This window comes from Poecile atricapillus, chromosome 3, assembly GCF_030490865.1.
Source record: "Poecile atricapillus isolate bPoeAtr1 chromosome 3, bPoeAtr1.hap1, whole genome shotgun sequence".
Taxonomy (NCBI): Eukaryota; Metazoa; Chordata; class Aves; order Passeriformes; family Paridae; genus Poecile; species Poecile atricapillus.
Window position 1 is genome coordinate 86,304,492 of NC_081251.1, and position 16,768 is coordinate 86,321,259.

General features: G+C 39.6%; 1 protein-coding gene across 1 annotated transcript in view; it reads right to left on the bottom strand.

Moving 5' to 3' along the window:
- LOC131577684 (potassium channel subfamily K member 17-like) overlaps positions 1–16,768 on the bottom strand; it is a 28,001-nt gene that overhangs the window by 6,495 nt on the left and 4,738 nt on the right. The window contains exon 2 of the mRNA XM_058835726.1: positions 8,253–8,367. Coding sequence (XP_058691709.1) covers positions 8,253–8,367 — 115 coding nt within the window. The remainder of the gene's footprint in view (positions 1–8,252; positions 8,368–16,768) is intronic.

The following is a 16,768-nucleotide window of genomic DNA, read 5'->3' on the forward strand; positions in this document are numbered from 1 at the left end:
CCTACAATAATTTTAGGCACACAGTATGCCCCCAACGGAACCCCAGAAGCCTGTCCCTGGGAAGGGGGAAAGCATCTCACAGAAAGAATGGGATGCTGTTATGTAACTAGCTGTTTTGAAATACAGTCAAACAGAAGGTACTAAAGTAAGACCATGGCATTACTACTTCTGCTTTGCTTGTGAGCAGCTTTGCAATGTTAATGCACAATGATTTCTAATTTCTGCCATCTTTCACCATTTCTAAACTAACAGGTATGGTAAATGAGACATGTAGGCAAGTACATCTGGTAGATGACCCCTTCTATGCAAATTATAGAAAGATGTGTCTGGTGTGATGCATTTCACGCTGGCTGTGACATTTCAGTGGATTAGTTCCACCTTTCTATTCTGACTTGGCCCAGGAGAAAGTGCTGGGGGGCATTTACTGTAGAGCTGGAGGCTGATGATGAGTCATATACATTTATGGCCAGGTATTCCCAAGGTGGTTTCCCCCCAACCCTTTCCCTTCCTTTTCCTTCTATATCATGTTTTAAAATTGTGTACTGTCTTGAGCAGTCCTTTTAACCACAGATTTCTAAGTTGCTCTGCAGAAAAACATAAGAGAAGAAAGGCCGATGCTCTCTGGTCTCTGTGAAGCACAGCAGCCTTCAGAAGTGTGGGGATGTCACATAGTGTTGGATGGCAGAGCACCTAAACTTAACTTTTATGTTACAATTAATTTAGAATGGCAAGTTGATTGATAAAGGAAGGTATAATGTGCACTGTAAACCCAGTCCTCCAAACACCAGATCTGCTTTGCATTTGATTTCTCTGGCTCCTTTTTCCCTTGGACTCAGCAGCTTGAGAAAATTTTCTGAAGACTTGGTACACAGTTGCTGTACATATGCCAAAAAAAGCCAAGTCCCACCAGCTTTTTATACAGGATAAAAAGTATAACCAAATAGAATAGGAGACCTTATATTATGCAAAATGGCCAGAAATTGATTCCTGTCTGGTTACATCCACTTTGCACTAGACAAGGAGATACCAAGCTAATTGTATACAAGCCCCAGCTGTTATAAAACTCAAGCAGGAATGGGAAAATAGGATTTACCCTCTTCAATATTAACAGGTGTCTTAAACCATCATTAGCTACATATTAGAAAATATGAACCAGATTCAGAAACTAAAACTACACTGCCAGTTGTGTCACATCCCTCATGAGCCTGCTGCTTGGATGTCACCTAGTACATGTCTGAGCAAAGAGACACTGAGAAATGATCACTAAAAACTGCAGAGACATCAAAGTGTGTTTCCACTGAAGCAGCTGGATTATGTATAGCTCCTCTTATTTAGAAATAAGGTGTAATGTAACTTAAGCTTCTTTGGAAGAAACAAAACAAATAGTTATATTTCTAAATGTTCATAACCATGTGCTTTAACTCATGTGCTTTGGTTGAACATATTAAGGAATTCAGGATATTTTCCTGCTTTCCCATTACATTCCTGTCCATAGGGGATTCAGAAGCTCTGTAGACTTGTTAAGATGAGACTTATTAGTAAAAGATCATTTAATTCATAAGACAACATTTTCAGTGTCCTCAGTTAACTGAGGCAGCTGCAACTTCCTGCTTATTACAATGAGAGGTTTGTTCTCACTGTCCAGACATAAAAGAGTATTTTCATCAAAAAGTGCTTAGAATAAAAAGTATATATCATAGGCTGAAAAAAATGTGAAAATTTACCAAAAAATTTCATCTGCAGAGAAAACATAGTTAGCATAAAACCAAATCTCCCCCAAAAAATGTGTTTGAGTGCTAAAACCACCAATAAACTTACTGGTTAGAGAAGCAACTCTTCTTGTTCTATTAAATCTTTTCTCCTACCTGATAGTACACAAGCCATCACTTCCTACAGACATGGTCTAATCCCAAATGTACAGACTGCTCTTGTTGACAGTATTTAGCTTTGAATAACCAGGAATTCATCTAAGCCTGGGGGCCAGGTATCCACCATGCAGTTCACTGAGGGGTGTCAATGCCAGAATTACTTTAGTTTGCATTACGCATTTAAATATTTATAAAAACTCTGTTCAGCAGTTGGGGTGACGTCCAATGAGCCACATTTCCGTTTTCCCAGGCACTGGAGGAAATTAAATCCTTAAGTCATCCAGCTCCTCCCACAACTAGCTTGTCATCTAACACTTTTCAGGAAATCTAAACTTTTCTTTCCCTTGTGTTCTTTACAAGTAATCTGGATGTTTTAATCCAGTGGAAATGAAAGGTTTTTCTCATGAAAAATTTAAATGTTTCATTGAGGGAAAAAAAAATAAAATATGAAAATTCACTTTAGATAGAAAAGACATCTTTGTGCAATTCAAAGTGGAAAAGCCACAAACATATCTCCTGATCACTCACACATAGCCTTATGGTAATAATGTTTGTCTGCTTCCTGAAAATGAGAGCATGGCTCAAGCTTAACTGGCAGGTGGCCCTGACAAAGTGCTCAGTAGCCCGTTCTGATCTCATAGCTGACTGCTTTAAGCAGACAGTTGCACTGGAGACCTCCTGAGGTACCAGGAAGCCTGAACTACCCTATAATCTTACAAGCATTAGGATTTTCAGAGGTCATTTGGCACCATCTACATTCACCTGCAGATCAGCAAGTCAGGGGTTCCTATCCTCCCTCATACTTCAAATGTGTCCATAACTATATAAAACATGTTAACATGCTAATGGCTTCTCAACCTTCTTGGGAGATTTCACATTATACCCACCAAGTCTGCACTAAGTTCAAGAACACTTAACAGCTGGACACAGCCAAGGACACCTGGCATAGTGACCTGGAAGTCATAGTTATTCCAAATTCATCCATAGAGGGAAGATGCTACAGGCATGGAGCTTCTACATAAAGGACACAAGCCCCAAGCAGCCACACTGCTTACACTGGCATTTCAGCTTTATGATTAGAACAAACAAAAAATTTTAAGAATCTGATTTTAAACCTACTGGTGGTAGAATGTCAGGAATTGTGTCTTACATAGGGAAGCTCACTGGGACCCTGGCAGGCTGAACCAGGGAAGTTACTAACAGTTTTAGCTCTATAAAGTTCCAGATGAGAGTAAAATTTGGTTACACATTCCTTCAGTGAATGAAAAAAAATGTTCCAGATGAGTACTGCAGTCTTTGATTTGTGCTGTGTGAAAGAAATTAGCCAGGAGACAAGACTCTTGTTTAATGCCTTCATTAGGATTCAGCTCCTGGGTTGGGGGGCCTGAGGGGTTGCTTGAACCACGGCCATATCCCACACTGGCAACTCCAAGGAGAAGACACAATGCACCTTTGCAGCACACACTGCAGAGCTGGGGCTTCCATCCTCATGAGAGTAGCCAGGAAGCCTGTCATTCTGGTTTGCTGTCTAGGGGTGTCAGTCCTTTCCAGTCCTCTTAGGTCATGGTGATGTAGGAAGATGGTTTCTAAACAGGCTTAGGTGATGCAGGGAGATGATCTTTCATCATAGCTTGCTAGAATATGTTTCCTTGTCCTCTTATTCCTCTGCTAGCTTATTGTTTTGGCATCTTGCATGCCTTAGTTTGCATATTGCTCGGTTGCACAGCTTCATGGGACTTTCTTTGTTCTAGCGTGGCACAGCTTCATGGGAGTTGCCTAGTTCTGTGGCATACCTTTCTAATGGGTTGCTTTTGTTTTAGCCCCCATGGGAGCAGCTCTGTTACACAGTAGCAGGGAAGTAAGGGAAAGGGTACAGGAATGTCTCATAAGAACCTTTAAAACACTTCAGAAACTGCTAAGTAATTAACATTACTAATAACCATCAGAGTAAACAAGGGGTACAAGGTTTACAAATGGAATAAGAACATTAACTGTACATAACTAAACACAGTATTTTAACTGGGGTGGATTTCTTGAGAGATTTTATTCATGACACTGTGCATACACTGAAAGCTGTATAGTGGGCTTAGTCTCAGCTGGGTGAGATGGCACGCAGTTGGGAAAGCAGACCACATTTCCAGTGCTCAGGAGATAGCTCAAAGGAAGCTGCTAGCTCAGATAGCTGGATAGCTGATATCCTTCTCCTAGGATGCTGGATAGCTCAAAGAGTGGCTGTCACCAAACCCACCAGTGACCTCCCGTGGATCACTATGCCACATCCTACTTGGTCAACCCTGTAAAAAAGCTCTGCCAGCTGTCACAGGGCAGGGAAAAAAAATAAACACATCAACAGTGGCAGTTTTGCAACAGAGAACTCCCCTACACAAGAGGTTCCTGAGGTTTACAGAGGATTCAAATACGAAAGAATAAGTTGTTATTCTGTATTTTAACCACTTTGAGACATCAAGTTAGTTTAACTGAATTCCCCAGTATATTGTCAGGAAGCAATGGGCAGGAACCCGACCATTTTTCAGGAGCTCCACCAGACCCTGGGCAGTACTGCAGAGGGTCAGAGTCTTCACAAAACTCTTGTTGACACAAAGCTTTACTCTACCAGGATTTCATAGCCCTGAACTTGTTACTGTTTAATTCCCTGCACTGGAATCCTCTGTGGCAACTACTAAATATCTCTAACAATGTGGTTAATACCATTACTCACTGAATAGTCTGATCCATGCCTCTGTTGTTACCTCCCAGTCTTTGGGGCATTGCTTTTAGGAGCTATGTATTGTGCTAACCAGAGAACAGGAAGAAGGCATCTCCCTTCTTTTCTTCATGGTGAGATGGTTTACTTGCTCCATTTTATATTTAAAGAAGGGCCCTGGAAATTCACACATCTGCATTCTGGTGGCTGTGCCACCTGAAAATGGTAATACAGCACTAGGCAATGGCATCCATCCACCCAATATTAGGTGGGACATTCAGGCTAGAGAGGACAATACTTCTTTCTCTCTTAGGCTTGCACAGACGAGTCAGCCTCATCACTGACTACAGAAAGAGCATTTCCCTAGCACTTTCTCTGAAATTACACCACCCTGTGGTTGTTTGACTTCAGGAACTTTGATCTTGTGCCCCACTCTGAACTTGCTTTGACCTCTGCCCTGTTAGTCCAAACTAAGTAGGAGAAGAGTAAACACAGAAAGGAGAGACTTGGTGTCGGCAAGGGATAAAGAAGCCTGACAGATAAAACCAGCAGCAAGTTAGCTTCTCTTTCTTTAATCACATTTAGTACTACACCTCTAAACTCTGAAGATGACCCTTCAAGCCATTAGAGAAAGGGCTCTCATGGAAAAACCTGCAGAAAATGAGGTAACACATAAAATCTAGCATAATATATGTCAAAGATAGCAATGAGGAAAGCACAGAAGTGTAACAGTGGGGAGAAGGAATCAGCAGGTGGCCAGCATTGCCTATCCCAAAAGTTATAAATGTACTTCCATTCAAAATATGAGATTAGCCAAAAACTACATAGGCTTTGGGCCACTTCTTTGAACAAGATATTTTAGTTCATACATATCTGTTCCTTAAACATTTGTGACTGAGGCAGCAACTATGTCCAGCCTGCAGGTTAGAACTCACTTTGTTTTTAAGCAAAGTTCACATGCTGCTTTTAATCACTAGTAGTGAAAATAGATGATGCTCTCATTTAAATGGAAGAAGGATACGGTGCAGAAGATGCTGCAACAGGAGACATGGGGATTTAAACCTTGTCAGTGGGGAAAGAAGCTAATGCCCCTCGGTTGGTATTAATGGGGAAAGAAGTTAACTTCCCTTCCTGTATCCCAGTGAGAAAGTGTTCTGGTAAGAACTTGAGAAATACACCTACCCTTCTTAGGGGGGCTAAAGCACCTAAAGTAGAATACAGAAGCTGGCAGAACAGAAAGAGCATCTTAAAGGAAAGTGATGAAGGTAAAAGTGATAGTGGTTTTGGTAGTGCTGGCAGACTAAGGACAAGAGTCATAAAGATGTTACTTCACGTAAGAGGCCATCAAGGCATGGATAGTATTAATTGCAAAGAAAAAAGGTGGAAGAGACAAACAGGCCAAAGGACTTGCAGCAGCTGGAACACATGGAATAGAGGCCATCCATATTCTTCAAAATCTTTATATATCTCTAAATTCCTGAGAATCTTTCTTCTGCATTATCATCTTAACTCTACCCTTCCTGAACTCATTTGCCAGAATGCCTTGGGTTTTAACTCCTATCAGGTAATCTTGTGCAGCTGGACATACTTTCATTGGTTCCATAATCAGCCTGAGATGAACCCTTCCTTGCCAGGTAAGAACACTAAAACCTCTTCACATCCTCAAGAACCCTTCTCAATTGTCATTTATCTCATTGCCATACCTTATACATGAAGTTTCCCATTGTGAATCATCCCTCTGAACTTCACTGAGTTCTTTGGAAAGGAACTTGTCTCTTTACTTGACATAATCAATTATCCTTCCCAATTACACTGTGGTGATGCTTACCACATCCTCAGTGATGCTGAACCCCTCATTATCTCAAGAACTTTCACAAGAGCAATTATGATAACAGACTCAGGGTAAGGATCTGTGAAGCCATTTGTTGTTTTCTCTTCTACAATATATTGCTATCAACAGAGTGTTATGACAGTAATCTGTATGCAACTAACAATTAAACTTGAAAAAGCAGAATAAAGGGTCCAGTCATCTGAAGTTTTCTCCACTGAAGTGGCTTGTACGGCATTTTCAAATTCACAATTGAAAAATTATTAACAAGTCTCTAGAGTCATAGCAGCAGCTTTAAAATTATGAGATAAAGTGCTGTAAGATTTGGTTGTTTTCAGTTGCCTCTGCTGTCAACTCAGTTGTGTCATGCCCTGTCCTGTCCTCCTCCTCTATAGCCATCAGGGCAAGTTTACTTAAAAAAAGAGGGGAGTGGGAGCAGGGGTGGGAAGAGTAGTTTAGCTTCTACTCTTAGTAGAAGAGCAGAAATGCTTAGTCTAGACCTCTACCAACATCACAACATCCCCTTATATTTTAACATGATAAACTTGATTCTTCCTGAATATCATTAAGTTAAATTGGCCGTGGTGAAACAGTCACTCTGATGGCTAAGAAACTCATCAGGATTCACTAGTGAGGCAAGCAAAGCAGCTCTGAGCAGGTGCTGCTTTGTACCAAAGGCTGGAAGGAACAGACAAGGCTCCGCTGGAAACCCCCAGCCTGTGTAATCCTGTCTAATGAGCCTCTACTGCCATCATCAGGTGCAACCCTTGCCTGGTAGTGCAACATACTGAAAGATCGCTCCCCCAACCTGAACAATGCATGTGCAAAAGAGCAGGGCAGAAAGATATACTGAGTCACAGGAAGATGACACACCACCACCTACTCACCTCCACCCCCACAGAAAACCCACAAACCCTCTCTTTCTTTGAGCTCGTTCTTGGGGGTGTAGTGCTCTGGAGCCAATGTATCTTCAAAACCAATCAGAAATCAAAAGAAGGTTCCATTCGGGTACAAAAAGAAAATACTTGAATTAAAAATATACTTAAAATTGAAGAGAGCTAACAAATCAAGAAACCCATGACAGATTTTTTGATACTCAACAACCATTTCTCCACATACTTTCCCCTCCATTTTTTTTTTTTTTAATGCTGGGTCACACCATAAGAAAAAAGACATCTGGGCAAATTATTAATGGTTTTGGGGACAGGGGACACGAACTGACAATAATTAATGGCATCTGCCTTAACTAGCTCTCTACCTAGTACATTTTATTTTTTCCATTTTCTCTCCCCCAACTTATTTTCATAATTTCTTCATGGCTTTGCATTATCCATTTGCTGAAACCTGAGTCAACTGAATTGTAATGTTTATCCAGCCATTTAACTTCCACTTGAACAAAAAGGTCCTTATCTAATACAGGCAGTAATAAGGAGGAATAAATCATAAATATAGTCTCTGAAGATGCAATAGCCAGTATTAAGAATTTTCCAAAATCATTCCTGTTCTTGTGATAGGAAAAGCCCATTTCAATGCACAATTCACCTCAGACCTCTCAGAGTGCACAAAATTTGGGAAAGTCCAGGCAGTGCAGCACCACGAAGTTCAAGCCCCAGAAGCCACGTAACTTAGTAGGAATATGTCCTGAGCTAATTATCCCTGTGTTTGATAAGTTAGAGATCATTACTGCACTGGCACTGAAAAAGCACTCCTAGGCTGGGTTCATGGGTGCTTCCCTACCTGTCTACTGCAAGCTCCAGGGAACCAAATGGGGCTGGAGGAGCATCTGAGTACAAGTCCTCATTCCCACTCTTTTCCCACCTCTGAGGTGGCCCTGTAAGCAGGGAACTCTTACCAATGGTTGTTATTGCAGAGATGGAGAAGAAGAAAGACCCACTGTAGTCCCACCTGCCCAGGCTAGTGGTGTTTCCCTGGAGGGTTATGCCACTCTTGTACGCTTGGATGATACCCTGCAAAGAGACAATAACATGAGATCCCACAGACCCCTTTAAGGCAAGTTCACGTGACTGGCATTTCCACCTCTGGCTGGTAAAACCCCAAACTACAACCACTTCTGATTCTGTTGTTTCCTTTTTAGTAGAGGATATCTTGTACCTTAGAGACCAAAGGGCTGCAAGGTCAGAAAAGCCAAAAGCCAGCATATTAGTTCTAAGAAAAGGGCATCTACAGCAATAAAAGAAAGTTGCACATGCACATGGTAGATTATATAGGTAAATTTGGAAGAGATTGGAGGGTAAGATCTAACTAGAGAAGGCCTAGACAGACAATAATTAAGACTGCCTTATGACATATTCATTAGGAAAATGAAATGTTTCCAGATGGGATGTTCCAATGGCCGAAGTCCCAGAGCAACAAGTATACATACATATGTAAATGATAGAGATCCCTTGCAGGGGACCCCCCAGGTTTGGGGAGGAATGTATCTGGTGTGTTATAGGAGACCGAGACTACTCAGGTTGGCCAACATATCCCCCCACTGGGACTACAAATGTGAATTAACACATCAGATTAACATGACGCCCAATGCTGTTCAATTGTCCTTGGAAAGACTTAGACGTCACTAGCCAAAGTGTGTAACAGTGCCCACATCTAACTATACCTTCCCATGCCAACAAAATTAATGACAGTCGTGTCCAAACACTATTCACAGCATGGACACTAAACATTTCACACTTCACTTGACGGTTGATTATCTTTGAATGCAAAGTGTAAGAATACATAAAATTCATCATCTCTGAAAAGATACATCTCATCAGATTAGTATCTGATGCAGATACTAAATAATATTGTCCCTATCCTAATATTAAAGACTACTGATAAGCCTTTCACTGCAGATAATAAAAGGAATCACACTCAGATTTTATCAGGTTTTTGTTTTGTCAAAAAAGTTGTAGTTTATACATCCACCAAACAAACTGGCACGTCGAGCCTGTAAAGCAAAGAAGCTTTGTCCCATTTTACTGATGTAATGTGCTCTACATAATTTATATAATATTATAGAAGGCTGTGAATTAAAAAACTGTTTCCAGGGTCCCAAGCAGCAGCTTAACTACAAGGATCATTATTCTTTTCTAATTCTCACACTAAGACCAAGGAACAGCTCAACAATCAACACATTTTCCTAAGCCATAAACACTGCTTGATAGTGCATTCTCAGAAATAGCTTGATTTACTCATAACTGAAAGCAACTTAAACACCTCAGAGTCACATCATAATCTATTAATTCTAAATTATGAGACAGCAGGAAGCTTGTGCTCTGAGAAGGGCTAAGGACCACACATGTTGTACCGCATTTTGCTTCCTTCTGTGAATTGTTGCTGTAATGTGAGGCAACTCCAAAAAAATATTTCGTATATAGTTTCAGTGACATAAAAGAACCAATCCCTTCCCTTCTTCATGCAACTACCACTGGGAAAAAAAAAAAAAAAAAAAAAAAGAGAGAGAAAAAAGGTTGCCTCAAGAAGCCACCAGAAGGATTTGTTTTGAACAGTTGTGTGTAATTCCCCCACTCAGTTTTTCTTCTAGGTCTCGTGTGTGCATAGAGGTTTGCCAGGTTGCATGGGGTGCAGGCTGACAACACTTGACCTTTGGTTTAAGAGGTATAAGAAAGTGTAAGAAACTCTGCAGACAGTGGCCTAGACAGGAATGACATGTGTACATGAACATAAAATAACTTCCCAATGTAAGACAAATGGCAAGAGAGACACTGGAAATTTATACAGATGACCTATTTTTTTCCCCCTCCAGAAACAAGTAGTTACATTTGAAATAAAAAGCTTGATGCTTTCCTCAAAATTTCCTTCTGTAAACTGTGATCTCTGCAATCTTACTAGCTTCTTAGTTAGTCTTGAACACATATATACCTGCTGGAACAGCAACAGTCCAGTTCTTAGATAAATGTATTATCAGTGGGATGAGGGATACCCGAAAAACTCAAACATGCAGCATGTTGTCCATTCTCCTGCCTGGTGTCCTGCTGATACAAGCTCATCAGTTGGCAATATCACCATCAAGTTTTTAAAACCAGAAACACTTAAGAACCAGAGAGGATTGCAAGAACCTGTGGCACGATTGGCCCAAATAAATGGAAAAACCTTAATGCAGAAAAGGGAAACAAAGAGCCTGCAAAAGACATCATGTGAGAAGCAATCATCATGAAGAGCAAGCCCTAAGCTTGCAGCATGCCAGCTGTTTTCTGTTTCTGGTACTGAGGCACTTGGTATGTTCGCTAAGGTCTCCAAGCCCCTTCATCAATAAGTCTCCAAGCATTTCTTTGTTAAGTCTTTTTATCAAACATCCAGATAACATTATTAACCATTAGGCCCACCCACATGTTGAAGCCAGCCCAATGGAGACCACTGAATATTCATGCAAATCAAAGCCACTTGAATAAATGAACACTCCCAGAAAAAATGTCAAATTCACTACTGTTAGGAAGAAAGGGCTACTGATGTCAGCCTTAAAAGGGAAGATGCACAGTGGTTGGAGATAAGGATACCAGCTTTTGTTTTCTTAAAGTAAAAAATGTTTTATTATACTATCTAGAATCAACCTTTGACATAGCAACAATGATGACAGAAAACTAAAGATTGACTCTCCTGAGAATGGTAGAACTAATGGAGCTTGCCTTCCTGCAGATGTGCCCATGGGGGCAGATTCATGAAAGAAATCCATAGAGGGCTATTAATGCACAGAAATTACTTCTGGCACAGGAAGTCATTGGATTGCAAATTCCTGAAGGCTGACTGAGCATTTAGAGAGATATGAGTGAATACTCTCCTTAATTTACTATATTCCTTTAGTCTTTTGCTTTTGGCTATTGTCCTTTTTCATAGAAAAATTAAAATTATAATTTTAGAGAGAACACAGGAAAAACCCAGCTGATAAACACTAGCAGATCAGCTGAATTGTCCCTGCTTTTTCCATTGAAGAGATGTTGATATGTCTCTGCTACTGATTTTCAAATAAATTTGAAGTATATTTTAGCATGTGGGCTTAAGAGGTACTAAAAAGAAAGTGAGTCACATGTTGCATCCTAAGTGCTTAGTTTCCTTAGCAAGCCTTTTTGAGAACCAGAAACTTTTAATTTATGATTACTTTGAGATGAAATCCTAGGGGTTTTCCTTTTTCTCTTAATTAGTCTGGTGATTTGTACAGTGTCAGCCTCAAAACCTAATGCATTAAAAAGCACTAGTAGAAGCAGCAACTTAACTCCAGTATTCAAAAGCAGTCATCTGCCCGATCTAAGACCCCCGTCAATATCATCAACTGCTCAAACCCAAAAAAACCTTGCAGGGCTTGGGCTTGATATTTTGGGAACTTTAAAGATCATGAGCAATTCAAAAAGCAGAAAGGAAACAGGTGGTTAAAATAATTGTAAAAAAACAGAATGCAATGGTTCTTTGGTTTCTACTGACAGACAAGCTGTAGAACATAAAACCATTGTTTCACTTCTCTGCACTTCATTCCCCTTATCTGAAGTGATAATAATTTACAGTTCACAGTGACTACTACATCTTTAGCTGACAATACTTACATAATTTTAAACTACAGATAAAATTTTGTGGGAATTACTGTAGCTCCTATAGGATTTAAAAATTGAGATTTTAAGTTCTTAAACCTTCACGGGTCAATGAAACTTCATTTGCAGGTTGCCACATTTTCTCATCAAGTATGCTGTTCTGGCTTTTGACCACACAAGCAGGCTTTACATAGTGCTATTTAATATTGCCATGGCTGGTAATTAGAACACCAGCATGACATCCACTCCAATAGGTCTATTTGAAATGTAGATGCTTGTCCTGTTACCTTTGTGATAAAAACATGCCTCAGAATAGTCAAACTGGGCTTCCAGCTCCACCTTTCTCAAGTATAAGCTCTGAAGTTTCAGTTAGGAAAGTCATAAGCTAATGCTTGCAAATGCAAACTCTATGTTAGATTACATCCCAGTACAAAAGCCTGCCTTGTGCATGTTTCTGCAAGGCATTTCCTCCTTGAATTCAAGCTAAGTGGTAACCCTGTGAGGAAACTGTGGATTTCTGTTGACTCCCTCATCACACTATTTTTGATGGCAACACTCCTTTCTTTCCTTGTCATTTACCATCAGTTGCTGGTCCTTTATGTAGCAACATCCAAACACAATGGTACCACAGTTTCCTTTTTGAGTCAAAAAAAGAGACTAAAAAAATTAAATCACTCCTACAGTTTGAATTTTAACCCTTCACAGCTTTGGGGCTGCAGTTCCACAGATGACTGATAATAAGTGCATCACCCATACTGGAGTTTTACAGAGTTACTGGAGTTCTACACAGCTTTGCAGCAATAAACCCAAAGTAGTTATTACAGTCATACCATAAAAATTAAACCACACACTTTGAATTACACTCAAAAGTTCTGTTCATATTGTCTAGCTAAAAAAACAACTCCAAAACAAATACCAAACCATCAAAACCCAGCCCCAACAATTACAGTTTGGTTCCAAATTAACATTTAAGCACTGCATCCTCCTCCCCACAAAACATAGGTTTATCCTTTTGTATTTGCTGCAGAGCCACTCTATCCTTCAGCTATACCCGTAAGTCTCATTTACCATGTTTGCTGTGTTATCAGCTCTGCACAACTCCCAGCTTTCTCAGCTTACACACTTCCTCCCTACCATGATTGTCATCACATGAGGGCCCCTCCACCACCAGTCTGTGGCTGCAGCACGGCTTCTGATTACCAAGTACTGCTAAAGGAAGGACCACTATTATTTAATCTGAACTCCTTGACACCAAATAAAAATTCGATCTCTCACCTCTGCACTGAGTCACAACAGCATGTGACTAGGATACAGCTTTCAAAAGAAGCATTTAAAATCAACAGCAAAAAAAGAATGAATGTGTATATGTAAACTGATGCACTATGTTCTTTGCAATCTCTTTCTTCAGAACACTATGCTTCTCTTTCCTCCCATAATCTTTACAGCAAAAAATAACCTTTATATAAATTAAACAGACTGCTTCTAATCTGCCTGCCCTCCCCAAAATGAGCAAGTTAAGCAAAAATGACAAAAGCAAAGCCCCAAAAGATTATGACCCTACCAAATATATCCATAAGCATTCATGTTTTTTGTTTTTTTTTTTTTTCTGGAGAAAACCATCAAGGAAAGAGTAATAAAAATGACTTTTTTATAAGCTGCAGTTTCTGTCACTGCTGTTGTCCCCTGCTTCTGAACTCTGGCATTCTGGCAAGAGGTCATAGTAACCTTGACCTTTAAAAATAATCACCTTACCTTTAAAGGCAAAAGCAGTATTTACTATGTGTATTTGAAAGCAGTTCTCCAGGAAAGCAAAAATGGACTGGTGTAAGAATCTTTATTCCAAAATTTAGTTGAATTTTACATATTCATATACAAAAATCAACTTTTCCAGGGCAAACATGTCCTCCTGAAAATGGCTTGCCTCATTTCAGACACTTTTCCACACCTCTGCAACATATAAAAGAAGAAAAAAAGGTGTTTAAAAATGCACCAAGCTACCATTTAGATTAATGGGAAACAACTCACAAACTTTGTGCACTGGAAATTCTGTGCAATGTTGGTGTATAAACATTCATCTATGCCTCACAGAACAACAGCTGTAAATCAGAAAAAAATTATTAACATTAACCTTGGTCTCAGATTGCAAGGACAAAGGTCAATTAATTTCCCAATAATTGACAAATAGATTATTTATCACACCTTTCCCAGCCATGAGCTCTGATCTTGCCTTTGTCTGGAGAGAAAACACACATGAATTTTGCCAGAAAGAAATGGAACAAAATACAAAAAAAATTTAAAATCCAGTTGGATTCTTTTGAATTCATAGCGTTGGGGTTTTTTTAACTTTATGCCACTTGAATAACCTGAGAGTTGATCAAGTAACTGCTCCCTCATCTCCCCAGCAATGTTTGCTAGTGTAATTGGCACTAGTTCCTCAAAAACCAAAGGAAGCCTGAGAGCAAAAGCACTTTTACTTTGCAGCTAAGTCTGCAGTACAGTTTCTAGAATTCATCTAGACTTACCAATAGGAAAGGAGCATGTAGTCTGGCACAGTAATGCTGCAACCAATGCTACCATAAGTCACTAGTACTTTTTCTGAAAATTAAGCTTTTATATCAAAGAAGAATCTGTGGCATGATTCATGAGACAAATGGTTGCTGACTGCCAGTTACTTCCCAAATCCCAATAAGAACAGTTACTCAACAGCTGGGCTGCCACAGAAATAGGCAGAGCCTGTTGAAAAAAGTTCAAAGAAGCTGCCTGTATAATTTAGAGAACACAGAAAGGTTGCATTGTATTATCCTTGTAAAACTGAGATTTCTTTCCCTAGTTGTTTTCCTTTAAATAGCATTAAAAAAGATAAAGCATGAAGAACAAGTACATATAAGAATAACTCACATCTTCAAACAACTGATAAGAATTAGCATTTCTCTTTTTAGAAGGCATCCCCAGTCTTTAGCTATTCACTGCTAGTTGTGAGTCTCAAACCTTCTGGTAGGACAGGTTATTGAGACACTCACCACTCAATGCCAGCTGGCTACACTCCTTTGTTACTTCCCACTAAGCCTGACTAGCTATAACTGGGAATTCGATAATATCAAAAGAACGTATCTCTTTAGGCACAGGTATGATATAATAGGCTGCTATGTTTTTTCCCTTGCCTTTCTCTTTTTGAACACAGGTACTAGACACTACCAGAAGACCTAGGGCTGAGTCAACTAACCAGAAAGACGTCATCAGTATGTCTTCTTGTCACCTTCCAAGAAGTCTAATACAGTGCCAGCCTGCTGCCTTCTAGAATAGTGATTTTACCTTCAACAACTTCTGCCAAACATAAGGTAGAAGATGGCATTATTAGCACAGAATGAACATACTTGGTATGGCCCCCATAGCTATTTTAATACACAGGTCTGGAAAATGATGAACTGGCTGTAACTTAAGCAAAGTAGTAGTACATTTTGATAAGCATGAAGCTGAAAGGAACCATTACAGGAGATTAACCCTATTACATCTGAGACAAGTTAATTTGACCAAATTGGGTTCTATATAGATATTACAGCTCCACAATACCAGGAGCCACTGCTGTTCCTTAAAAACCCTCACCACTGGCAGGTGATCTCTGATGCTCACCTCTTCCTCTTGCATCATCTGAGTGCAAGATTATTTTAGTAAACTGTGTTTGCAGGGTTTTATTTCCTGACAGCTGCCACAATTCTCTGCTGGTTCAATGTCAGTACAAGCCAAGGTATTGATGAGGATCTTCCAGTCACGTGGGATCTCACTGCTCTTGTAAACATCTCCTCAAACTCTATGTACATCTAGCTGTTGACTCTGGAGATAACAGTATCTAGATCCACCTGCAGCCATTTAGTTTATAACCTGCCCTTTAGCATTAGTTCCTTTTTACTACACCTTGAATTTTTTTAGGCCAAAAAAAAAAAAATTAGCTCAGCTTTCATTTTCTTATTTATGAAAGCAACTGCATTTAAACAGCATTATATAGCTACAATAGAAAACCAATAGAACAACATAATAAATACAGGAAACATCTGTACTATGTATATAACATAAAATGTTTCTATGAAAAAAAGGAAACAGATAGCATGAAACAGATAGCATGAAACAGATGTCACTGCAATACAGTAACACACAAAAAGTGCTGTTCCGAGCTTGGCCCTACAGCAAATCATCTGATTAAAGAGACACTGGCAAGAGACACAGAAGCTGAGTGGATGTAACCATTGAAAACTATTCAGGAAAAGAAATGAGTTTGGAGCTCAGCTGGACCAGAGCTACATACACATTCACACTAGGCAGTAAAACTGAGGCACATTTGCACTAGAAATTATTCACAACTGTCGTGGTTTTAAATCAGTAACCAAAAAAAATTACTTATTTTTTTTGCTGTGAGATATGGATTAGAACAAGAGCAAAACAGGCTTAAAACTTAAAAGGAATAAAGAAAGTTTATTATCAAACTACAAGAATAAGAACACTAGAGTAAACTTCCAGAAAACCCCTTTTTATCCTCTACTGCTCACCATTCTCTTGTTCACATGACAACAGAGACAAAAACTTTGGAACTTTGGTGTTTAAAACAGTCCCAATTCTTGCTAGAGTCTTTTTATCAGTTTTTGTAGAGAAACAGAAGTCTCTTTCTGCTAATCTATAGAGTTTCTCACAAGAAAACTACTTCTGCTATAGTTCTCTATTGCCTTGATGTCAGCTGCTTAGAAATGCTGGTATTAGAGCTCACTCCTCCCATTTCACATCACTCTGAGGTGTGTATGGGCCATGAGTTTAGGGATGTCATTTTAAGGATGAGTTA